This window comes from Nannospalax galili, unplaced genomic scaffold (genome assembly GCF_000622305.1).
Source record: "Nannospalax galili isolate Female #2095 unplaced genomic scaffold, S.galili_v1.0 scaffold150, whole genome shotgun sequence".
Taxonomy (NCBI): domain Eukaryota; kingdom Metazoa; phylum Chordata; class Mammalia; order Rodentia; family Spalacidae; genus Nannospalax; species Nannospalax galili.
In genome coordinates, this window is record NW_008329320.1 from 3,102,785 (window position 1) to 3,128,862 (window position 26,078).

The window sequence follows — 26,078 nt, forward strand, 5'->3', positions numbered from 1 at the left end:
GCTTTGTAGACCAGGCTGGCCTTGAACTCAAAGAGATCCGCCTGCCTCTGCCTCCAGAGTGCTGGGATTGAAGGCGTGCACCACCACACCCAGCTTTATTTTTATTATTTTTAATTATGTTTATGGGTATGTGCATGTGCATACAGGTGTCCATGGAGGCCTACAGTGTCAGAATGCCGGAGTTATAGGAAATTGTCAGTGGCTGAGTGTGGGTACTGGGAACAAATTTGAGTCCTCAGCTCTTAAATGCTGGGCAATTTTTCCAAGCCCTGGAATGTGTATGAGTGTATTGCCTGCATGTGTTTAAGTGTACTTGTGTCATGCAGTGCCTGCAGAGGTCAGAAGCAGGTGTTAGATCTCCTGGAACTGGAATTATGGACAGTTATTAGCCTCTATGTGGGGTCTGGGAATTGAACCTGTGTTTCTGGAGAATCATTTCTCCAGATCCCTGGATTTGGTCTTTTAATATAGTCAGCCAGTCTACATCTTTTTATTGGTGAGTTAAGGCCATTTACAATATTTAAGGTTATTATTGGGAAATATTTACTAATTCTTCTGATTTTGTTGGTTGTTCTGTTTGGGTGGATTACTATTTGGTGTTTTGTTTTGTTTCCTTGCTATTAGTATTGGGAGTTTGCTGGTTTACTGTGTTGGATATGATGGATTCCCTCTTAGCTCTCCATTGTTTATGTATTACTGTAATGAAATGTCTTTCCTGTGCTCTCATGATTGTGACTCTTTTCCTCTTCCGGTATAGTGAAATATTTCTGTATTTTCTTCAGTGCTGGCTGTGTGGTCACAAACTGCCCTTGTTTCTTCTTGTCTTGAAATGTCCTTATTTCTAAATCAATTTTAAAGGATAGCTTTGCTGTGTATAGCAATTTTGATTGGTAATTATTACTTTCAGGACTTGAAGTATAGTATTCCACACTTTCCTGGATTTTAGAGTTGCTGGTGTTATTCTGATGACTTGCCTTTGTAGGAGAATTGGCCTTTTCCCTGTGGAGCTTTTTTTTTAAAAAAATACTTTATTATATTTTTATTTGATTTTATGTGTATGCGTGTATTGCTTGCATGTAGGTAACTGCATCTGTGTTATACAGTGCCCACGGAGGACAAAAGAGGCTGTTGGATCCCCTGGAACTGGAGTTATGGACATTTGTTAGCTGCCATGTGGGTACTGGGATTCGAACTGGGATCTTCTACAAGAACAGCCAATGTTCTTAACCGTTGAGCCTTTCCACCCCCAACCCCACCCCCACCCCCGTGGAGTTTTTTAAAAAATGTATTTTACACGCCGGGTGTGGTGGCGCATGCCTTTAATCTCAGCACTTGGGAGGCAGAGGTAAGCACTCTGAGCAAAAACAACTTGAGGAGGAAAGGGTTTATTGCATCTTATACTTCCAAATAACAGTCCATCTTTTCAAAAAATGTTTATTATTTTTATTTTATGTGTATGAGAGTATTGCCTACATGTATGTAAGTGCACCCTTCCCTTAGAACTTTAAATAATGTTTCCTTCTGTGATTGCATGTATTTATATATGTCTGTAAACATTATATATACACACACACACACAAACACACATATATATATATATATGTATGTGTGTATGTATGTGGACATGATCTCACTTTATCCTGGCCTGGCCTGGCCTCGAACTCACAGTATATCGCAAGGTAGCCTCAAACTAATGGGTGATTCTGCTTCAATCTCCTAAATTGGGATTATAGATATAAACCACAACTCCTGTCTGCTTTCTGGTGTGTTTGTGTGAGTGTGTGTGTGTATTAATCTGTATGTATTCATGTGGGTAAGGTGTACAAGCATGTGGAAGCCAGAGTTTGACATTGGATATCTTCCACAATCATTCTCTACTTTATTTTTATTTTATGTGTATGAGTTGTTAGTCACCATGTGGATGCTGGGAATCAAACCCAGGTCTTCTGCAAGAGCAGCCATCTCTCCAGTTCCTCCACTTTTTTTTGGATACATTGTCTCTCACTGAACCCAGAACTCACTTATTCAGCTAGGCCAGCTGGCCAGTAATCTCTAGGGATCCACCTGTCTTTGCTTGTCCTCTCTTGCTCCCAGTGCCGGTGTTCAGCTGTGTACCACTCCACTCCACTTTTATATAGGTGCTGGAGATCTGAACTCAGGTACTTGAGCTTGTATACCAGGCCCTTTGCCCACTTTGCTTTGCATTGTTTAAATTCATTATTTTTATTTTATTAGTGTATTGCCTGCATGTATTTTAAGTGTACTCATGTTGTACAATGCCCGTGGAGTCAGAAGGGGCCACTGGGATCCTTTGAAACTGGAGCTACAGACAGTTGCCAGCTGCCATGTGGGTGCTGGGAACTGAACCTGGGCCTCTGCAAGAACAGCCAGTGCTCTTAACCACTGAGCCATCGCTCTAGCCCCTCTGCTTTGAATTTTTGACATATCGACCGTATGTCATGGAGAGATTCTTTGGTCATGTCTATTTGGAATTCTAAATGCCTTAGAGTCTTGTGAAGATTATAAAGTGTTAAATTCATGGCATGTTGGATGCAGTCATTAAAGGAGAGTTAATCGAGAATAAAAGTACATGTTAGCTGGGCATGGTGTCACACACCTGTAATCTCATTTTTTGGGAGGCAGAGGCAGGCACATTTCTATTAGTTCAGTGCCAGCCTGGTCTATACAGCAAGTTCCACACCAGCCAGGGCTTCATAGTAAGATCCTGTCTCAGAAAAGAAAAAAAAAGTGCCTATCCTCCAGATTATGGTCAGAGAATTGCATTTTACGTTAATGTTATTAGGCTAAACATGAAATTTGTCCCCTAATTCAGTTAGTTCATCTTTGTGAATGACAAGTTTATACTGTAACTTACGGCTTGTGGCAATATTAGATACATAAGCATGGCTTCTTTATTGATTGCTGTGGTTTATATAAACATCTATTGGGTTCATACTTGAGAAATCATACTCTGTTTTTAGAACTTCAGTCTCTTTTTAATCCCAATTTTGACCTGGGTGCTATTTTGCAGCTTTTGGCAGGATAAGAAGATCTACAAGTGTGACTTATCATTGACTAATTATATATAAGCATCTCTTGGGTTCATATTTGAAAAATCATACTCCATTTTTATTGTGGTTCCATCCTCCTCTCTTTCTTCTAACCTCCATTGATGGGACTGGGGCAGTGTTAGTAAAGGTTTGAACTGATAGGTGTGCTAATTGGTTGATTAGTGTTTTCATTGAGTATGGGTTTTGTTAACACAAGTGTATTAAAATTGGGACCCACCTGTCTGCCTCTCCAATGTTCAGAATACAAGTATGCCCCAACACACCCCAATTTTTTTGACATAGGTTCTAAAGATCAAATTCATGTCTTCATGATTAAAAGATAAGTACTTTGCCAAGTGAGCTATCTCCCCAGCTTGGTGTTTTTAGGCTAGATATATAGACTATTTGTCTATGGGTTTTTTTTTTTGTTTGTTTTATTTGGTCTTTTTGAAGCAGTGTCTCTCTGTAGCCCCAGCTGGCCTGGAACTCACTATGTAGACCAGGCTGGCCTTGAACTCACAGAGATATGCCTGCCTCTGCCTCCGAAGTGCTGGGATTAAAAGCATGCGCTACCATGCCTGGCCAGTTAATGCTCTTAACCGTTAAGTCATCTGTAGCCCTACAGTATCTTTAAAGTACCTGTGTTTTGACTGTCACATGGGGTCAAATGTGAAATTTTCTACTTGTGATGTCACATTAGCAGGAGATTTCAGATTTTACATTTTTTAGATCAGTAATGTTCAGCTTACATAAACGTTGATTTTTTTTTCATCTTTTTTTTAACCACATCTTGTCTTATTTAAAAGAAGCAGGTGGGGTAGTTATAGCAAACATTGCTTTTTTCAGTAGGCTTGAGTTTTTAGATGTGTATGTTACCTCCAGCAAGCAATGATGGCTTAGAGAAGGACCCAGGGACACTTGTGCTGGGCCACAAGAGCAGTGCTTCTGGACATTTTGTTCTCTAACTGTACTGATTTAGGAGCCAAGGTTCCCGTTACCATGATGCAGCCCTTGGCCCCTCCCCTCCCTGTGACTCCGATCTGTTCGTGGCTTTCAGTAGCCAAATGCCATCTTGGACAGGCCTCTTACAGGCAGTACCTCAAAAGCTGAAGAAGGATTTACATCCCAGAATCTGACATGCTTTTCTCATCAGTGTGCCATGTTATACACATATGACAGGACTAAAAATACTTCATTTCTTAGCATTTGTGCCAAGCCCATCTTTTAGTGCTTCACACGATTTTTGTTTTATATAAATTATCTTATGGTTAGATGACTAAAAATGGAGCTATGAATTACTTTTGCAAGAAATGGAACAAGAACAACCTTTTGAGGCTGGAGACATGGCTTGGTGGTTAAGACTACTTGCTGCTCTTGCAAAGGACCCCAGTTCGGATCCCAACACCCACATCAGGTAGCTCATAATGGCCTATAACTCCAGCTTCATTCAGGGGATCCAGCACATCTTCTGGACTCCACAGGCACATATACACATATACATAAACTAATTAAAATAAGCCTTTTAAAAAAACCTCTTTTCCTACAATATAAAAAGACAATCTTGGGCCAATTAAATGTCTCAGCAGATAAAAATGCTTGCCTCCAAGCTCAACTTTAGTTCAATCCCAAGGACTTACATGGTAGAAGGAGAGCACTCATTCACTCTGTAAGTTGTCTCTGACCACTACACACACACACTATGACATGCACATCATGACATGGATACACCTATACACACACAGAATAAATGTAATAAAAATATTTTTTTGAGATCCCCCTGTAGCCCCTGCTGGACCTAGAACTCACTATGTAGATCAGGCTGGCCTTGATCTCACAGAGATCTGCCTGCCTCTGCCTCCCAAGTGCTGTAAATTAAAGGCATACATTGCTCTGCCCCACAAAAAAATTAAATATTTCAGTTATAATTTTTGGACTAATGACCAAAAAGGAACAGTGAAGGCCATGAATTCTCTCTGCTTGGATAAAAGTGTCTAAATGGCCGGGTGTGGTGGCACACACCTTCAATCCCAGTGTTGGGGAGGCAGAGGCAGGTGGATCTCTGTGAGTTCAAGGCCAGCCTGGTCTACAAAGTGAGTTCCAGGACAGCTGGAGCTACAGAGAGACCCTGTCTCGACCAAAGGAAAAAAAAAAAGTGTCTAAATGAAGGAAATCAGGTTCTGAGCATGCATTTCCACATACACAAAGTGGCAGTGTCATAAAAAGACTTCATTGTCATGCTGATTTTTTTTTTTTAAGCCACTGAGTCCAGGAACCATACAGTAATGTTTGACACACCTGAAGACTGGTGTTGGGAATTGGAGCGGACCAAAGGCAGCATGAAGTACAAAGCTGTGAGTGTTAATGAAGACTACAAAATCAGTGACAGGTGAGCTTTCCATGCTGACTCTCATGCCATATAACTCCACCCTTTGAAGCACGCATCGAAGATTTATTTTTTTAACCATATGTGTGTGTATGTATGTATGTATATATATATATGTATGTCTGTATGTGGGTATGTGCTGGTGCCTGCAGAGGCTAGAAGAGAGTGTCAAATCCCATGGGTTGCAAGAGGCTGTGGGCTGCTTAAGTGGGCACTGGGGACCAAACTCAAGTCCTGTGCAAGAGCAGTACATGCTCTTAACAGCATAGCCATCATCTCAAGCCCTCACAGTCTGCTTAAATGTACTGATACTGTCATGTAACTGTCACCATGGTAAGTTTTAGAACTTTTAGAACTTGTAGAACCTTTTCATCATCCCTCAAAGAAACTCCATGCTGATCATTCTACATTTCTCCTGAACATCTTCCTCCCTATCCCACCCATAAACAACCACTGATGTACTTTCTGTCCCCATACATTTGCCTGTTCTAGACATTTCATATATGTAATTGAAATCATGTGATATGTGATCTTTATGTCTGACATTTTTATTTTATTTTTATGTGTATGAGTGTTTTGCCTGTATATGTTTAAGTGCACTCATGCCATGCATTGCCTCTGGATACCAGAACAGGGTGTCAGATTTCCTGGAGCTGGCATTTCAGATGGTTGTTAGCTGCTGGGAACCAAACCTGGGTACTCTGCAAGAGCAGTAAATGCTCTTAACCACTGAGCTATCTCTCCAGCCCCCCCCCCCTTTTTTTTTGAGACAGGGTCTTTCTGTAGTGCCCAAATTGGCCTGGAATTCATTATGTAGCCCAGACTAGCCTTAAACTCAAGATCTTGCTTCAGTCTCCCAAGTACTGTTATAGACATGAACCACACATCTGACTTATTCTTTTTATTGCCAAATAATGTTCCATGGTGTGCATGTACCATATCTTATTCATTCATTTGTTGATGGACATTTGAGTTATTTGTAATTTTGGGCTCTTCTAAATAAGGCTGCCATGAGTATTTATGTATAAGTTTTATGTGGGAATAGTTTTTTATTTCTCATTCATATATAGTCCAGGAGTTGAATTATCAGAACATAGGATTAACTCTGTTTAACTTTTTGAGGAATTTCCAGTCTGATTGCCACAGGGACGGTACCATTTAGCTTTCACATCAGTATACCTGCCTTGTATTTCTATTGCATTATGATGTTAGAGATAGCAGCCAGGGCTTTGTGCATGCTACACAAGGCCTGTAGCACTGAGCTATACCTCTAGACCCTCAACACTAGTTTCTAAAAGAAACCCTTAAAGTGCCTATTAAAGTACTCAAAAGTGGAACTGAGAGAGATGGCTCAGTCAGTAAAGTGTTTCCTACACAAGTATGACATCTGAGTTTAGTCCCTAGAACCTACATAAAAATCCCAGTGCTGGGGAGGTAAAGACAAGATGAGGCCTGGGGCCTGCTGACCAGTCACTTGGTTCAGTTAGAGACCCTATCTAAAAAAATAAAAGGTGGCGGCCCGCAAGATGGCTTAATAGGTAAAAGTGCTTGCTGCACAGCCTGATGACCTGCATTTGATTCTCATAACCCATAGTAGAAGTATAAAACCAACTCCTGAAAGTTGTCCTCTGACCTCCACACACATGCTATGGCATACACACACCTGCCTCACATACACATACATCATATACACATACACACAATGATAATAAATTTATAGGAAAAAATAAAGGTAGAGAGCTTTTGAAGAAGACACCCAACGTGATAGAGCACTTGCTTAGCTTGTACAAGGCCCTGGATTCAATTTCCAGCACCAGGAAAAAAAAAAAAAAGTGCTGTTGAGAAACACAGATCAGGCAAAGGATTAAGAAGACCTGGAAGTGATGGAAGGGAGGATGGTCAGGTGTAAATGAGTAAGTAGCGTTTGATCAAAGCCTTGGTGAAAGGGAGGCTTGAGCAAGAGGTTTGCTGGTAAAGTGCTTGGCATGGTCTGGGCAAGGCTATATGATCAGCAGCGAGGGGGCCAGGGACTGGGAAGGTTCAAGCCAGGAAAAGAGTAGGAAGTGAAGAGAAGGGATGGTTGGGTCCTTCCAGAAGAAGTTATCCTTTCTGATTCTGAGAACAACGAGGGGGAGTTTGAGCAGAGGCAGGGAGTGATCTGGCCTGCATTTTTAAAGGATGACTCTGCATATCTGTTTTTAGAAGCTTGAATTTTATCATTTGGGAGCATAACTTCCTAACACTCTGCTGAGTTTCATAAAATACTGTACTTTTATAGGGCTTCTGTTTCTGATAGGCTTCTTTAGCATATCAGCTTTGATTTTGACCAAGCAAAACGTTAACAGGAAGACTCCCCTCCTCCCTCACTCACACTCTAGTGACAGTGGAAGAGGTCTTTAGGTCCTCACCCCACCCAGAACTTCACTGTCAGCCCTACCCTGCTCCTTGCTCTTTCCTAGCTAAAAAGCTTGAAAGGGGAAAGCTAGCCCTTGTTCAGAAAGAGGTTAGAAACTCCTGCTCTTAGTGGGTACCTTGTCAGATTGATACTAATATAAGATGGCCTCATGCCCAGAATTAGATTTTTGGTTTTTTTGTTTTTCAATGAGGTCTTATGGGGCTGGGGAGATGGCTTAGTTAGTAAGAGCCCTTGCTCTACAAGCTTGAGGACCTGCGTTTAAATCCCTTGCACGTACATAGAAAGCTGAGCATGGCTGCTCCTGCCTTTTTTGGGGGGGTGGGGCGAGGGGGGGAGCCAGCCAGCCTAGCCAAAATATCAAGCTTCCAGTTCAGTGAAAGACCCTGTCTCAAGGCAGTAAGGCAGAGAACAATAGAGGAAGATACCCTGATACCCTACTCTGGCCTATGCATGGTCATGTGCACCTACATACTCTTGTGGATGCACCATACATGTACACACACACAAACACACACACACACACACACACACACACACACACAGATGAGGTCTTACTCTGTTACCTATTCTAGTCTCAAACTCCTGACCTTAAGTGATCCTCCTGTTTCAGTCTTATCAGTAGCTAGGACAACAAGGTATGTGCCACCATGCCCAGCACCCTGAATTCCTTTTTTGAAAATCTAGCTCAATCTGATTTGTGGTATTTGTGTAGGTATCAGCATGTCAGAAAAACATTTGGTTGGATGGGTGTGATTATGCATGCCTGTAATTCCAGCACTTGAGAGGGACTGACAGGCGGATCAGGTGTTCAGCATTATCCTTGGTTACATAGAGAGTTTGAATCCAACCTGGGCTACATGAGACACTGTCACAAACAATAGAAAAACAGAAAAAAAAGGCAATCAAAATGAAAAACACATGTCCAGGCGTGGTGGCACATGCCTTTAATCCCAGCAGAGGCAGGCAGATCTCTGTGAGTTCAAGGCCAGCCTGGTCTCCATAGTGAATCCAGGCCAGCTGTGTCTAGGAGACCCTGTCTCAAAAAAAAAAAAAAAACGAAAAACACTAAAAGGTCAAAGAGGAAACTTGTGAGTACTGGTAAATAGGGAGAATGGAGCATGAGTCAGATTTTGACACCCAGGGTGCTCAGTGCTGACACACATCACTTGGGACTGCCAGCTATGGGAATGACACAGGAAAGGCTGTGCTTTGTCTCAACCCTGCACTATAACTGTAACTGGCTGCATGGTCTTTCCTGTCCATGCTGGAGCCCCAGCATCTGTTCTCTGTACAGCAGGCAGAGTGAGCTTTTCCATGTGTATCTGATCATACCTGCCCCTGCTTCCCTGCGTTTTAGTGTAGACAGCCCAAATCACTCCAAAGCCCAACTCCCACTGTCACTCTCCTCCATCTATGCTGACTGCTCTGCCACAGACTCTGCCAAGTAGTCTCCTGTCTTGAAGCAGCCTTTGCAGTAGTTATCTCTACCTCACTGATCGGATCTCAGCTCAGTCTGTTTTTTACGGGCTTTTCCCAACACCCAGAGTGCTCATTGCGTTCCTTCCCTGGAGAACATCCTGCTTGGTCTGAGCTCCTTTGTCTTTGGATCATCATTTAGTTAATGCTTATTTCTGAAACCTTCAGCTCTATGAAATCAGGAGTACTCACTATTTTTGCTTCCCATTGTATCCTCAGTACCAGGCACAGTGCCTGGCTTCTGAGAAGAGCCTAAAAAATAAGAGAAACTAGATAAATGAATGAAGCCCTGTTAGGGTCTGTCACCTCCCTCGAGATTGCAGCTGCCTCCTTGGGTGCTACAGGTCTATTTCTTCTCTTTCTGAATTCTAAAAGCCTTTCTCTCATCCCACTACCTTGTAGAGATAAGAAAGTGTGTAACTCTGTAGGGTGTGTGCAGCACAGAGGGACCCATAAATTAACTGGCACAGGAAGACACAGCACTGCTCTGGGCTTACCAACTTTCCCAAACTACCATTGTGCTTGAGTGGATCATCCAACTTGCCATGACTGAAGTTGTACTGAGTTTAGAAAGGTTTGCTTTCTAGTCTGAACTCATAACTCATCCTACTGACTAAAATGACTTGTTTTGGAAGAGGGAGGATTAATTGCTCATAGTCTCAACAGATCCTGCATGGGATCCACCTGAGCTAGTCGGGACAGGCGAGGACACCCTCCACACTGCTCCCTGGGTGTGGTGCTCCTCATCACTGCTCAGGGACAAGGCTACATTCACTAATGCACTTGGTTCTGACCTTTTAAAGTTTTATTTGGTGTGTGAACAGCTGTTTATAAGATGATATTAATCAGTGAACTAACATTGTAACATATTCAGTCTTAGATGAGGAAGACATGTAAAGCTTTTAAAACAAGGGGACCCCCTGCAGCTTTATAGTATGAGCTACCAAGAGGGGAGCTGAGAACTCCCCAGGTGACCTTTGAAAGCTGGCCTGTGTAGAAGGTACCGTCTAGTCAGTGTGTATTTAAGTGTACATCTCAGTCACCCAAGGATCTTGTTGGAGTGCAGGTGCTCATTGAGCAGGTGGGGCAGGGTGTTCCTCCTGAGCTTCCAGGGATGCTGTGGCATACTCAGAGTAGTATGACCTTCCAGAAATAGCACTTTTGATCCTGACTGCGTTTGTGGGGAACCTTTAAGCTTCTTATTTATAAATATGTGTTAAGTATGGATATTGGTAATTTTCTATTCTTCCCCTGTGATTTTAATGGACAATTTGAACTTAAGCATTCAAGAGCCATTGATCTGTGAAGTTTTTACTTGAGTTGACTATCCCTGAAGAAAGATTAGCTTACTGCCCACCCATTCAAGCAGACATGTAAGAAAATACTGTAAGCACCTTAGAACTTCAAAAGCCACTCTTGACAGTTTGTTAAAAATTTAAAAAATTTTTAATTTTATGTGTATGAGTATATTGCCTGCATGTATATAAGTGCACCCATGTCATGCAGGACCCATGGAGGACAGAAGATGGTGTCAGATGCCTTGGAACTGGAGTTACTGATGATTGTTATCTGCCATGTGGGTGCTGGAAATAGACTGGGTCCTCTGCAAGAGCAGCCAGTGCTCTTAACCACTGAGCCACCTCTCCAACCCGGTCTTGATTTTTTTTTTTTTTTCCGTCTTTTTGAGACAGGGTCTCCATGTAGCCCCAGCTGTCCTGGAACTCACTATGTAGACCAGGCTGGCCTTGAACTCACAGAGATCTGCCTGCCTCTGCCTCTTGAGTGCTGGGATTAAAGGCGTGTGCCACCATACCCGGCTTGACATTTTTCTTTAAATATTTTATTATTTTTATTTTATGTGTACGAGTGTATTGTCTGCATGTATGTGAGTACACCTGTGTTGTGCCATAGATTCCCCTAGAACTAGAGTTAAGGATGGTCTATAGCTGCCATGTGGGTGCTGGGAATTGAACCCAGGTCCTTAACCGCTGAGCCATCTCTCCAGCCCCCATGTCTTGACATTTTTTGGTGATTTAAGGTGCCATAGTCATGACCAGTGATTCACAAATCTGGGTTTATATCATAGTCTTAAGGATCTTTGTCTTTAAAAATTATCTGTAAGAGAGATGGCTCAGCAGTTAATTCTGCTCTTCCAGAGGATGACCCAAGTTCTTTTTTCCAGCACCCACATCAGACAGCTTACAGCGGCCTGTAACTCTAGCCTAGGGGATCTGACGCCCCCTTCTGGCCTCTGCAGCACCTGTACATACATAGCATACACTAATAGACACATGTACATACATATAAATAAAAATAAAAATGTTTAAAATTATCTTTAAGGGTTATTTAATACAAATGTTGAAGCAGTATAGAAAAAATGTTATGTCCATTACCCAGATATAACAATGATTAATCCATAGCTGGTCTTATTTTCCCTACCCCTCCCCTTTGGGTTGCTTGGGAATAAATTTCAGAGATCAACACATTTCATTTATGTTCAATATATATTGCCAAGAACAAGGGGCTAGAATTGTTTTTAATAAATATATCATAAAACTGTTATCACAGCTGGACCTGAGGTTCAAGCCTTTAATCCCAGCACTGGGAGGCCAGAGGCAGGTGGATCTTTGTGAGATTGAGGTCAACCTAGTCTACATAGTGAGTTCTAGTCCAACTGGGGCTACAGGGAGACTCTGTCTTAAAAAGACAAAAATAAGTGAATAAGTAAATCAATAAAATAAAATAAAACTTCTTATACCTTCAAACCTATGCTAGTTCTTTGATACCTAATTAATATTCAAAATTTCCTTGTGGTTTGATTTTGTTGGGGAGGCTTGTTTTGTTTTGGACTAGGGAATAGAGTTGAGACTGGGTTTCACCGTGCATCATAGGCTGGCCTTGAACCCTTGGTGATCCTCCTGCCTCGGCTGTGCCACACTGGTAAGGCTAAGAATCTGCTAGTTGGTCAGTCCCAATCTGGAGCTGAAGGCCTGGAGTATTTCTGAAGAGCTGTTGTTTTTCAGTCAGTGAGAGTGAAGGCAAACAGGCAAAAAAGCAAAGTTTTCTTCTTCCATGTCCAGAAGGTGCCACCCACATTTAAGGTGGGTCTTCCAGCTTCAGATAATCTGATCAAGAAAATTCCTTACAGGAATACCCAGCAGCTTACTTACACTTTATTGATTCCAGATCCAGTTAAGTTGACAACCAAGATTGACCATCACAGCTCCCCAATGCTTGACTCCCCACTGTTCTCTAAAGGTTTTAAAGATTTCTCTTTCATCTTTTTAATCTTAAGGTTAATAAAGACTGAATTAGATTATTATTTTGCCATTCATTGATAGGTTTCTTAAGTTGCTTTATCTGTAGATTCTCATACCATCGTATTTTTCCTTCAGTTTGCTGAAAGAAATCAAACTATTTGCTTAATAGTTTCCCACAGTTGATTTTGATGATCACATCCCCTAGTGATATTTAATTTGTTGTTCCACCTCCTGTGAGTTGATTAATGGCTCAGTCACATTTGAGTTCTGATCTCTTTGACTTTGAAACTCTTTCCCATGACCTGGTGCTTGACAGATTGAGGTCAAGCTGTAACATGCATACACCACCATCTGATATTTTCCATCACAAATTAGAATCCCAGGCATCTTTCAGGCTTTTATCTCAAACTCTTTGGAGGGAGAGATATTTACAGCTCCAAATGAGGAGCTTTTTTTAAAATTTTTATTTATTATGTTTATTTTATGTGTCTCAGTGTATTAAATGCATGCATGTAAGTGCACCCATGTCATGCAATGCCCTCAGAGATCAGAGGAGAGTGTCGGATCCCGCTGGAGTTAAGAATAGTTGTTAGCCACCATGTGGGTGCTGGAATTCAAATCCAGGTCCTCTGTAAGAGCAGCCAGTTCTCTTAACCACTGAGCCATTTCTCCAGCCCCCAAATGGGGGACTCTTACGAAGTTTTCTTTTTTTTTTATTTCCTTAAACTTTATTTTTCAGCTGGGCGTGGTGGCACAAGCCTTTAATCCCAGCACCCGGGAGGTAGAGGCAGGCAGATTTCTTAGAGTTCAAGGCCAGCCTGGTCTATATAATGAGTTCCAGGCCAGGTGGGGCTGCAAGAGACCCTGTCCCAAAAAGACCAAAAAAAAAAAACCAAAAAAACCCCACATCATTTATTTTATGTGTATATGAGTGTTATGCCTGTATGCATGTAAGTGCAGAAGAGGGCATTGGATCTCCTGGAACTGGAATTACAAATGGTTGTGAATGCCAGGATTCAGACCCAGGTCTCCTGCAAGAGCAGCCAGTGCTCTTAACTACTGAGCCATCTCTCCAGCCCTGGCAGTTTTCTTATTAAAAGAAACCTGTATCCTGTTGACTAAGAACCATGGTCCCCATATATTTTCTAGTCCAGTTTGGAAAATCTAACTTTCCCATGCCCTATTATTTAACAGGCTTACTCTTTTGGAGTAGAATTTTCTTCTGTAGATAAGGAAATCACAATGGGTCCAGTTCCTAGCTCTGTTGTATGTTTACTATTGATATAAAGTGGGAAGAGCCTGTGTTGTATTTGTTTCTTTATCTGTAAAATAGAAATAATCATACTATATACCTGAGAGGGGTGTTGGATTAAGTGAGTCATTTGTGAAGTATTAGTACATTGTCTGCCACAAAGTAGCCCCCAAATGCTTGTTGTCAGAGCATTTAGTAAAATGAGCAGCAGTCATCATCAGTGCTGCCCTTCATGCTAGTTCAACTGAAAGCAACACAGGTGCTTATGTTGTTGCTGTTTAGTGAGAAAGGTAATTCCCAATTTTGGAATTCATATACTTTTAGACAATCCTCTCCCATTTTGTGGTGCTGAGGATCAAATCCAGGGCCTTGTACATGCCGAGCAAGAATTCTGCCACTGAGCTATACTGCCCTATTTCCCAAATATTTTATTTTGTCGGGTGTTGTGGCACATACCTTTAATCCCAGTACTCAAGAGGCAGAGGCAAGTGGATCTCTGTGAGTTCAGGCCAGCTACGGCTACAGGGAGATCTGTCTCAAAAAGACCAAAAAAAAAATTTTTTTTGAAAAAATTTTGTTATTTTATGTATATGAGTGTACTACTTGCATGTATGTAAGTGCATTTGTGTTGTTCAATGCCCACAGAGGGCAGAAGAGGGCGTTAGAACTAGCCCCTGGAACTGGAGTAACAGAGGATTGTTAGCTGCCATTCTGGTGCTGGGAACTGAACTGAAGTCCTCTGCAAGAGCAGCCAGTGCTCTTAACCCCTGAGCTCTCTCTCCAGTCCCAATCCCCTCATTTTACAGGCAAGGAAGCAGACCCAGAAAGGTAAAGCAACTTATCAGGGGTTGTGCAGAGCTAGGATTTGAATTCAGATTCCTAATGTACTTGGTCTGAATACTTTTCACTAAACTGAGAATGGCAGTTCATTCAAGCTGGTTCTTAATAGGCAAATACAGTTCTTTTTGTAACACTTTGTTTAGTTTCTTTGTATTCACTGACATGAGCTTTCATATTTTTTGAATTTAGTGTAGGTCTAAAACCTGATGCCATCTCTTTCTTCTAGATTGCCAGCATACTTTGTTGTCCCCACCCCTCTTCCTGAAGAGGATGTGCAGCGCTTTCAGGGCCACGGCATACCAGTAAGTGCATCTAGAAACCCTAGAAGGCTTCAGCTGCTCTCTGGCCCATCCTACCAAAATGGTCCTACTTAAAGTTCTTGACTTTGGTACTCAGGAGTTTGTCCATAGTCCAAGGCTAATCCAAAAATACCACAGGGACTCCCTAGAGGGGTCTCCTAAACATGAGGACAAGTCTAAAGTTGTCATAAATGCACTTGAATTTTCAGCAGAGACATAGAATTTTAAGAGGATTACAGATCTGCCTACTGTTGAAAGCAAGCTTTTGTAACACCTAAATCATTTTGGACTGTGCTGACCACTCTAAGCCTAGTGGGATTTAAGATTCTTTTTGGCCAGTTCTATTAATCTTGGTATGGGCATGCCATGTTTTCTGCCAGAGACAACATGAAGCACATCTTAGTTTTCACAGAATAGGATGGGATGGGAGCCATATTTAATGTGTCACTGATCAAAGAAAGCAAGACTGGCAGACACTCCTATTTCTAATTGTTGGCTGGGAGTTGTAAGCCTGCCGGGGTTTGAGCAAGGAATGCAGAATTATAAATAAATGTTGTGCGGCACATGACTAGTTCACCAAAAGAGTCATTCCTGAATGTGAGGCAAGATGGAGAAGCACTAGAGCAATTGGAAGCCGAGCAGATGATGAGCATGACTCTTGCAGGGGAGTGGAGTCCCTCTGCCTGACTTAGGAGGCCAGCCCTTCAGCACCAGACATGTGGGAATCTGGATTGAGTGTTGCCGGATGACTGGATTTTTCAGGGGAGGCCAGAGATACAGATTCTACATGAGTTTTCCTAATCTCCAAATATGCACAGCTGATTCAGATTTTTTAATGTGTCTGTGGTGTCTAACTGATTTATATTACAGCAGCAGTTCCCATACTGACCCTTTACGCTCTTAAAATTTATTGACTCTTAAAGAGTTTTGTTTATGTGGATTGTGTCTATTGGTATTTGTCATATTAGAAATCCAAATTGAAACTGGTTGTGGTAGCTCACCTATAATCCCAGCTCCCTGGAGACTGAGACAGGAGGATTGCTATTATTTTTAGGCCAGCCTGGGCTACATAATAAGTGACAGAGTGAGACTCTCAAATTTTTTTTTTCAAACTGAATTTTAAAGAAAAATGTAAGTAATGTATTAGCATAAATGACATACTTCTATGAAAAATAACCATTCAAAACAATAGAATAGGGCTGTTTTATATTTTGAAAATAGAAGACAGCTGGATTTTGAGTCTTTTATTCATTCTTTTTTGGTATTATGGGCACTGGGTAAAATACACAGAGAAAACTGAGCTTCGTACATTTGCATTTGGGAAAGGAAGGAATAGCTAGCCTAACTGAGAATATTATTTGGTGGTATACCAAAACATGATACATGATGGTTTCATAAGAGTTAGCTGCAGTAGGGAATTAGAAAACACAATGAACTTTTTGTTCTCTTTTACATTGAAGTCTACTGGTCTGAATGAAATTTGAACATGCATATACTATTACACATTTTGTAGTACTACAAAGTTAGAAAATATTGGTTCCAGTTTATACCCCTAAATATTGACACATTCATAAATTCCATCATCTTATCAGAAAAGTCTTCACATATTAGGGGGCTACTTAGATAATATGGCAGATACTTGTTTTCTACTCCTAATTTTGCTTTAAAGCTTAATTTTTTATTTTTTATTGAATTTTTGTGTATTTCATGCAGAACATTTCAAATCTAATTTTATTTATTTATTTATTTTTTTGGTCTTTTTGAGACAGGGTCTCCCTGTAGCCTCAGCTGGCCTGGAACTCAACTATGTAGACCAGGCTGGCTTTGAACTCACAGAGATCTGCTTGCTTCTGCCTTCTGTGTGCTAGGATTAAAGGTGTGAGAGACCACACCTGACTAAACAGACCCAACTAAACAGACTTTTTGAAGACAAAGGTCTTAGCTGGTTAGTCTAATCACTTAGCCTTTTTGCCTGAAGGCAAAACCCCCAAATCTCAATTTATTAAGTGATTTTATCACTTAATAAATTAAGTGATTAAATTATATAGAAGAATTTAGTCGGGCATGGTGGTGCACACCTTTAATCCCAGCACTTATCCATTTGTCAATTGAGGTACACTTAGGTTGCTTCCATCTCTTAGCTATTGTGAAAAGAGCAGTAGCAAACATAGATGTATAAGTATCTCTGCAATAGAATGAGTCTTTTTGGGTATATGCCAGAGTGGTATAACCAGGTCAAATGGTAGGCTCATTTTTAGATTTTTAAGAGTTCTCCATACTAGCCAGGTGTGTTGGCACATGGCTTTAATCCAGGCAGAGGCAGGCTGATCTCTATGAGTTCAAGGTCAGCCTGGTCTACATAGCAAGTTCCAGGCCAGCTAGGGCTGCAGGGAAACCCTGTCTTAAAAAGGCCACAGAGGAACACTGCTTATTGGCTTTCTCCCCTGGCCCCTGCTCAGCCTGCTTTTTTTTGTTTGTTTGTTCTTTTTGAGACAGTCCCACCAGCAGTGAATGAGCATTCCCCTTTCTCCACATCCACTCCAGCATTTGTTATCATTTGTTCTCTTGATCTTAGCCAGTCTGACTGGAATAAAATGAAATCTTAAAGTGGTTTTAATTTGCATTTTCCTAGTTACTAACGATGTTGAACACTTTAAGATGTTTCTTGGCCATCTTTATTTTTCCTTTGAGAACTCTCTGTTTAGAAACTTAGCCCATCTTTTAATTGGGTCACTTGCTTTCTTGATTCTTTGTTTTTTGAGTTCTTTATATAGTCTGGATATTAAACCTCTGTCAGATGTGTCACTGTTGAAGATTTTCTCCCACTCTATGGGTTTTCTCTTCACTTCCTTGGTTGTTTCTTTTGATGTACAGCTTTTTAGTTTAATGAGATCCTACTTGTTGATTCTTGACCTTAATTCCTGAGCAACTGATGTCCCGATTTAGAAAGTCCTTTCCTACACCTATATCTTATAGGTTATTGCCAGTCTTTTCTTCTGTTTCAGAATTTCAGGCTTCACATTGAGGTCTTTGATCCATTTGGAGGTGACTTTTGTGCAGGGTGAAAGAGTGTAGTTTCCTCCTTCTACGTGTGCAGATCCAGTTTTGCCAGCACCATTTGCTTAAGATGCTGTCTTTCCTTCAGTGAATGTTCCTGGCCCCTTTGTCATTTATCAGGTGGCTGAAATTGCATGTACTCATGTTTGGGTCTTCAATTATGTTCTATTGATCTATGTATCTGTTTTTATGCCAGTACTATGCTGTTTTTTTGACTATAGATAGCTCTTACTATTACAGATTGAAATCTGGTATAGTAATCCCCCCAGCATTGCTGTTTGTGCTCAGGGTTGATTTGGCTACCCGGGTTCTTTTGTGCTTAATTTTGTGTGTGTGTGTGTGTGTGTGCTTAATTTTTTAATCATTGGCAACAGTTTATAAATTGTTTCCTGTGAAATGATAAACTCACTTTAGTCACTTTTTTTTTTTAGAATGAATATCTGTCAGATACCAAAGTCTGAATACCCACAGTTTACATGCTAAAGGCAGCTCTCAACAGACCATTTATATGACATAGTAGTCAAGATTAACAGACTCATCATTTTTAATCCTTTGTTATGGACATTCTCAAGTGAATCAGTTGTTTTTGTTTTTGGTTTTTTTTTCCTTCCTGTTAGTAGTGATGTAGTTATAACCTGCATAGTTGTGTAGGTCTGCCATGATTGGTGCTGTTACCCACCACTGATCTTGGGCCACCAGTGTGGATATCCTCACAGTGGGAAAGACACTAGGTATTAGTGCTATTGTGAAAATAGCTGTGGCCTTGCAGAGCACCTGAGAGGGTCTTAGGACCTCCCAGTGCAGTGTGTAGTATGTTTTGAAAATCAGTACTTGAGAGGAATGAAAAGAATCCATCCTTCAGCGTTTCCTGGAGGACTCTAGAAAAAAGGGTGTGGGATGATCTGTGGGAAGACTCAAAAGTGAGTTTATTCACTTATGTGGGAATATACTGCTTCTCTATTCCTGCAGTATGTAAAATTTAGATAACACCATGTTCTAGCCATGCCTTTGGGGCTGAGACATAGAAAATGTTCTAAGAGCTGAGTGAAGACCCAGCAACATTTTGATAGGTGTGGAAAGGTGTTCTTCCTTCCTTAGATCTGCTAGTTATATGTTCTAAAAGTCTTTAGGGGTTTGCATAGACATCAGTAAGATATTACACAAGATGAAAGTTACTCATCTATCCCGGGAACAGAGCAGCCAGTCTGTTTCCTCCCTCCCTGCCCTAACCCTTCTCTCTCTCTTTGCTTGGTGCTGGGTATCACACCCAGGGGCTGGTGCTGCTGGCAGGGGCTCTGTCACTGAACTATTACCCCATTTGCTACTTTCTGTCTTCACTTAGTTCTCTGCAGTTCACTTGTCCAATTTATCAGTAAAGGCAGATTCCTGTGTCCACACTAGAGACTTTTGCCTGCTTCTCCCTCTGCTAGTCTCCCTTTTTTGCTCCAGAGACAGTGAATTTGGCAGTAGGTTATTCAGACCAAAGAGCAGACAGTATGTAATGGGACCCTTGAAAACTGTACATTTTCTTACTTCAGCAGTCTTTTCTTTCTTAATTTTTTCCATTTTTCACATTTGTGTGTATGGCGTACGTGTGTGTATTCATTGAGGCAGGGTGTCTGTCAAACCCAGAGCTCATTAGTGTGGCCAGTCTTGCTAGCCAGCTTGCTCTGAAGAGCTTGTCTCCACCTTCCAAGGCTGGATTTGGACAGGCAGCTGCCATGCCCACCTGGCATTTACATAGGTTTCAGGGTATCTGGACTCTGATCCTCGTGCTTGCACGGCATGTACTTTTGACTGCTGAGCCATCTCCCAAGCCCTCAGCAATCCTCTTTTTAACCCTTGATTCCTATATCATCCTTCCTCGAGTGAGCATGTTTTCATTATCTTAAGTTAGTAAAATCTTTTTGTTGTTGCTTCAAATAGGATCTCACTATGTAGCCCAGGCTAGCTTCCAACCTGGAATCCTCCTACCTCATTCTCCCAAGTGTTGAGATTACGATGTGCCACCAGAGTGGTAGTAGAACCACTCAAATCTTCCACACTTAACTGTGCCCTTTCCCCTATGTCCTGGGGTCTAGGACAGCCACAGAATTCTCTCAGCTTCCTTCTCAACCTCCTGCTACCTTCAGACAGAATTAGACTCTGAATTGCTTTGTTTGAGCCTGGCTCTGTCAGCTTCTCCTCTCAGGGGATCAAACCTAGGGCTTCACAGAGCTGCATCTCCAGCCCCTGAATTTTCTTGCAATGTATCTTATACTCCCTTTCCTCTATAGGCATTACTTTCTAGAAGCCACTGAGCTATGTGCAGCCCCAGTTCCCCATAACATTGCTCTAGTTTTTTGACACTGATTGTGTCCTTTAAGTTCTTTGTATGGGTCTGAGGATGTAATTCAGTGGTAGAACACTTACTTGACATGTTCCAGAACCTGGGTTCAATCCCCAAACACCACCAAAAACTGTGTATCTGTGTCTTTATTATTTAAGATTCTTCTTTTCTCTGTGTGTGTATAAGTGTACATGCATGCTATGCCATGTGTGTGAAGGTCAGAGGACAACTTTTGGGAATTTGTTTTCTTACACTATGGGTTCTGGGGATCAAACTCAAGTCACCAGGCTGTTACATAAAGCACATTTACCCACTGAACCATTTTGTTGGCCCCAGACTGTATTCTTAAATTCCTGGTTTGGTTTTGAAAACACTACTGTCTTGGTCTTCTTACTGCCTTAATGGTTCCATTCCTTTCCTTATTACACTACTTTCTTGCTGCCAATTATAGATGTTCCCAAAAGCTCTGTCTTTGTGTTAAGTGCACTAAAAGCTAAGTCTCCCTTAATAAAATAAGTGTGCTTGATTAAACTGTGTTTCATGTCTGTTGCTAAATAATAATACATACTAAGAACTTTGTAGCCCTTTCCCGGCTTGCATATACTTTCATAACAGGACATGATTTCTTGCTAAGTTGCTTGTATTGACTTACGGTTTACTTACTAAGAATAGTAAGGGAATTAGTTATCCTTTTGTGCCCCAGATGAGACAATTCTGATTAAAAGTTGTTGCTACATGTACCCCAACTGGAAAATAAGATACAACTGGATATCCCCCAAAGGCTATCATTTTGTCCCAAATAAGGAGTTGAAGATGGTTAGGAAAACTTAATGTCTTGGATCCTGTTGCCTGTTTTTGACAAGACTATCCCCCTCTATATTGAAGTGAGCTGCAGCAGCTAGTAGGCATGACTGCTTAAGCAGGCACAAATACTACCACCTTTGGCAGAAGATACAGAACTGTGGGGTGGTTTCCACACTTTGCTTCATATGACATTGGAAAGGGGAATAAGACGCTAAGGGCCCTTCCATTTGTCCCTGTTCTGATACTGCTGCCTCGTATGAATCATAAAGTATAACTTGGCTCCAAGAAGGGGTCTGCTCTCTTTGTTTCAGTTGCTAGAGCAGTCCACTGCCACTCTGTCCTCATTCTTCAGGAGGCTCATTGTCAGCTGATACCAGTTGCGACATCCAGAGCTGCAACTCTCTTCTGCATTGATGGCTCATGTCAGAGGTCTCTTGGGTATCTCCCCAGTGATGTCCTGGTGGCACTAGGTACCAATGTATTCAGTGCTGATTCCATCACCTTCCCCGGAACCCCAAATCAGTTCCTCTTTATATTCTCTAAATGCAGTGCATCTCCTGGGTTGCTGTGCAGGTCTGTGGCTCCTGTCGAGGCTGCTGCTCACTTACCCAAGGCATAGTTTATCCATGGCAGTTGGATGTCGAAGTGGTGTCCAGTGCAGAGGCATTTATTTGTGTGTGTGTGTGTGTGTGTGTGTGTGTGTGTGTGTGTGTGTATGCAAAGGTCAAAGATCCATTTGCAGGAGTTGGTTCTCTCCATCATGTGGGTTCTGAGACTTAAACTCAGGTGGTCAGATATGGTGGCAAGTGCCTTGACCTACTGAGCCATTTTGCTGATCCCTACAAAAAGCATCTCTTTCCCCAGACAATACCTTGAGCCAAGGTTGACAACATGGTCAGCAGAGCAAGGGCTGGACATTAGCCTCTACAGAACTCTCAGACCAGACATAGCTGTAACACATAGGTTACAGCTGTACTTACCTATCTAGCCAAGGCACAGTGGCAGGTTACTTTGCCCTAAGATCAGTTCTAATCTATTTTGATGCCTATAAAAGTAAACAAAAGCCATACCTAAAGAAGAAAAAAAAAAATCCAGACACCCAAGCTGTTTTCCACATTCTATCTTGTATTTAAATCTTTTTTTGAGGCAGGGTCTCCCAGTAGCCCCAGCTAGCCTGGAACTCACTCTGCAGATCAGGCTGACCTCAATCTCACAGAGATCCACCTGCCTCTGCCTCCTGAGTGCTGGGATTAAAGGCATGTGCCCCATACCTGGCTTTTTTCTGTTATATTTTGAGAGTAGAAGATGTGAAAGTAAAACAGTATCTTGGTCATCTCTCTCCTCACAGCCTAGTCAGTGCCTTCCATCTGCGAGTCTCAGAGGCACTGTGTCCGATAGTCAATTCGACCTCTTTCTGCCCGGCACTCTCTGCTAGTGGGAGCTGAGCTGTCCTGTTCGCCACCAGGTAGAGCGTGGCCGTGGCTGGTAGAGACATATGGTAGCTACCGTCTCTACGTCTGGGGAAAGTCCTTTGGTCTCCCTGAGCTGCAGTTCTTTACTGTGAATGGGGCTAAAAATCATACCTGTCACACGAAGTGACTGAGTATTTGAGTTACTTCATAAATGCCTGGCGTGTAAGCTGCATTCCAGTGATCATTGCTATCCTGGTACTAAGAACAGAAATGTTGCTGTTGTCATCATCTAAGTTACCAGCTCTAAAACCAACTTAAAGGGCGAATGTTAGACCAGTCTGAATCTGACTACCTAGTTCTGTTTTGTTTTCTTTTGTTTTTTTCAGACCAAGTCAGTCTTTTTCGCTGAGTAAATCCTCTCTGGCTTAATCAAAGTGACTGCACCCAGCCATTTCACATTGAAGTTATAAACTTCCCTGTCTGAGTGTAAATACTAAGCTTACTGCTCCCTGTTGGGCTGTGAATATTTCACCTGACAAAGGTTTTTTTTTCCCTGCTGTAGATTTGGTGTTGGTCCTACCACAATGGAAGTGCCCTTTTGAAAATGTCAGCACTACCCAAAGAACAGGATGATGGTGTTTTGCAAATCCAGAAGAACTTCTTGGATGGGTCAGTACTCACTCTACTTTTTTGTTCTTGTTTAGTTCAGTTCTTGTTTTTTTTAATTTATTATTTTTATTTTATGTGTATGAGTGTATTGCCTGCATGTATGTAAGTATACCCATGTCATGCAGTGCCCATGGAGGTCAGAAGAGGGTGTCAGATCCCCTGGAACTGGAGTTACCAGTGGTTGTTATCCACCATGTCGGTGCTGGGGTCCTCTGCAAGAGCAGCCAGTGTTCTTCACCGCTGATCCACCTCTCCAGCACCTCGGTGCTTGTTTTTATAAGTAACAAGGAATAGTTCTTACTAGTGTGTTCTTTTCTGCTTACCTGGTAGCTTTGTGTTAGAGCAATACAAGTTATAGCACTCACTTTTAATTACCTTGAAGAGAGTTAGCAAAGCAAGGTAGACTGCACTGTTTTTAGAGATGCATTCCGAAGGTGAGGGGGAGTAGCATGATGACTGTAATGTTACCAGCTGTCAAATGTAGCTCATAGTAGACATCACTGTGCTGCTCTTTTCTACTTTTACATATGGTAGAAATTTCTCAGAATAAATTTCATAAAGCCAAAGTAAATAAGTTAAAAACAACAAAAGGAGTAGGTTATGTAATTAAGTTACTTTTTTCCAAATCATAGCTCTTATCAGTTTAGAAAGGAACTTGGTGACCTTGGGCTGGGCAGTTCTGCTCCCTGGTCTCCATTCCCACATCTGTTGCCTGTCATGGGTGGGGGTTAGATGAGGTGATAATTTCGGAGCTCTTGACACAGACTGTGGCTCATAGTAAGTGCTTAGTAGAAATAGCTACATTAAATTCATGTTTACTCTTTTAATCTTGTTGTTTTTTGATACCTAGAATCTACAAGATCATCCACAGGCCACCCTATGAAATTGTTAAAACTGAAGATTTATCATGTAACTTCCTATCCCTGCAGGAAATCCAGAGTGCATACTGTAAATTTAAGCAGCTGTTTCTGATAGGTGAGAAGAATGCTGAGCAAAATCTTTCTGTCACATGGAGAAAGAGATGCCTTGTGGATCATGTGAAAGTTGGTGCCTCTATCCTTAGTTCCTTATGGTGGTCTTCAGGGGCTCACAGCCTTGAGGGCCACTGTCAAGCAGTGGAAGGGCTAGTAGCCAGAGCGCCACAGGGCCAGTTGCCATTGCTGTGCTGCGCCTGTCTTTCTTTCTCCAGGCCTACACAATGCTCACATAGCTGTCCTCCTCTTCTTTGTTCCCAGCATACCAGGCTGCCCTGTGGTCAGCATTTTGGCTTAACTCTCAAGCTTTTGAACTGTGCAGTACCCAGACCCACTGACTTTCATGATCATTTATAATGGTTTGTAGGCTTTCCTTGGTGAACTTTTTTTCCCAAAGTGAAAATGCCTTAATGTTTTTAAACCCCTGGTTAGGTATGTACAGTTTCCCAACCACTCCATTCCCCACTCCCCATTTGTCTGCCCTCACAACTTACTAGTAACAGTTTGAAACTCCTTGCTTCCTTGCACATGGTGTCCTATTGAGTCTCTCCATTCTGGAGTGAATTTTCACTCTGAGCTTCGTCATGCTTATAGATAACTTTTCCTAATTTTGACCTTTAGCCTTGCACATTCTTATTCTTTCAGGATTTGTTCTGATATTTATTGAATTTTCATTACATACACGATGCTAGACATTGGTGATAAAGATGACTGACACAAAAAGCTATGTTCTCATAAGGGAAACAGTTGTATACCTTTAAAATGTGATACGTGTTATAAAATAGATTTGGAAGAAGTAGGAACTACAAGAGGGCTAACTTTACTATTTGACCCAGGACTGTGATTCTATAGTTGTGTTTTATTTCATTCACTCATCTGGGTTGTTTTCCTTTTTTAATTGATTGATCCTAGTCTCCCCGCCCCCTTTTTTCTTTTGAAATGGAGTCTCACTGTTGCTCAGAATGATCTGAAACTCCTGGTGTCAAGCAGTCCTCCCATCTAAGCTTCCCAAGTAGCTGGGACTACAGATGTGCACCACTAGATCTGGCTTCTTTGCAGCTTTTAAACTGTATTAGGTTTCTGTAAAATTGGAGATACTCTGTTTTATTAGATGTAGTAAGAAGAATCCTGTAGTGATGAGCAAGGTGTACAGACTTGTATGTTTATGATTCTAACAGAGCCAGGCATGGTGGCACATGACTGTAATCAAGCAGGAGGCTGAGACAGGATATATAATAAGACCGACACAAAAAAGAACAAGGAAAACAAAAACAAACTAGCAAATCAAGTCTCACCCCTTGGCTTCCATTCTAGGATATATCTTATTTCTGTCACTCTGTCTGTGAATGGCAGGGTAGACTTTTGTGGATGTGTTGCGGGTTTTTCTTGTTTCATCAGTGAAGACCTCTCTTTGACTGCTAAACCCTTCTAGAGGCCTACAGTTCAAAACCCTTTATCTAAAACAGAGTCTTAGCCGGGCTCTTCCCAGATGTTGGGGACCTCTGAGCTACTCAGGAGCAACATGCGTGTTTGGTGGCAAGTGTGTCAGTGAACAACAGCCTGATGTCTTTCCTCTTTTTCCTGTTTTCAGATAATAGTTCGGAGTTTTGGGACACAGATATAAAATGGTTTTCTCTTTTAGAAAGCAGCAGCTGGCTTGATATAATCAGGTAATTCAACCCTTTTTTTTTTTTTTTGGATGCGTGTGTGGTGGCAAGTGTGTCAGTGAACAACAGCCTGATGTCTTTCCTCTTTTTCCTGTTTTCAGATAATAGTTCGGAGTTTTGGGACACAGATATAAAATGGTTTTCTCTTTTAGAAAGCAGCAGCTGGCTTGATATAATCAGGTAATTCAAC

General features: G+C 41.6%; 1 protein-coding gene across 1 annotated transcript in view; it reads left to right on the forward strand.

The window, feature by feature from the left end:
• Mtmr12 (myotubularin related protein 12) overlaps positions 1-26,078 on the forward strand; it is a 110,837-nt gene that overhangs the window by 62,504 nt on the left and 22,255 nt on the right. Inside the window, exons 7-11 of the mRNA XM_008835512.3 lie at positions 5,307-5,436; positions 14,904-14,979; positions 23,141-23,247; positions 24,098-24,222; positions 25,813-25,891. Coding sequence (XP_008833734.1) covers positions 5,307-5,436; positions 14,904-14,979; positions 23,141-23,247; positions 24,098-24,222; positions 25,813-25,891 — 517 coding nt within the window. The remainder of the gene's footprint in view (positions 1-5,306; positions 5,437-14,903; positions 14,980-23,140; positions 23,248-24,097; positions 24,223-25,812; positions 25,892-26,078) is intronic.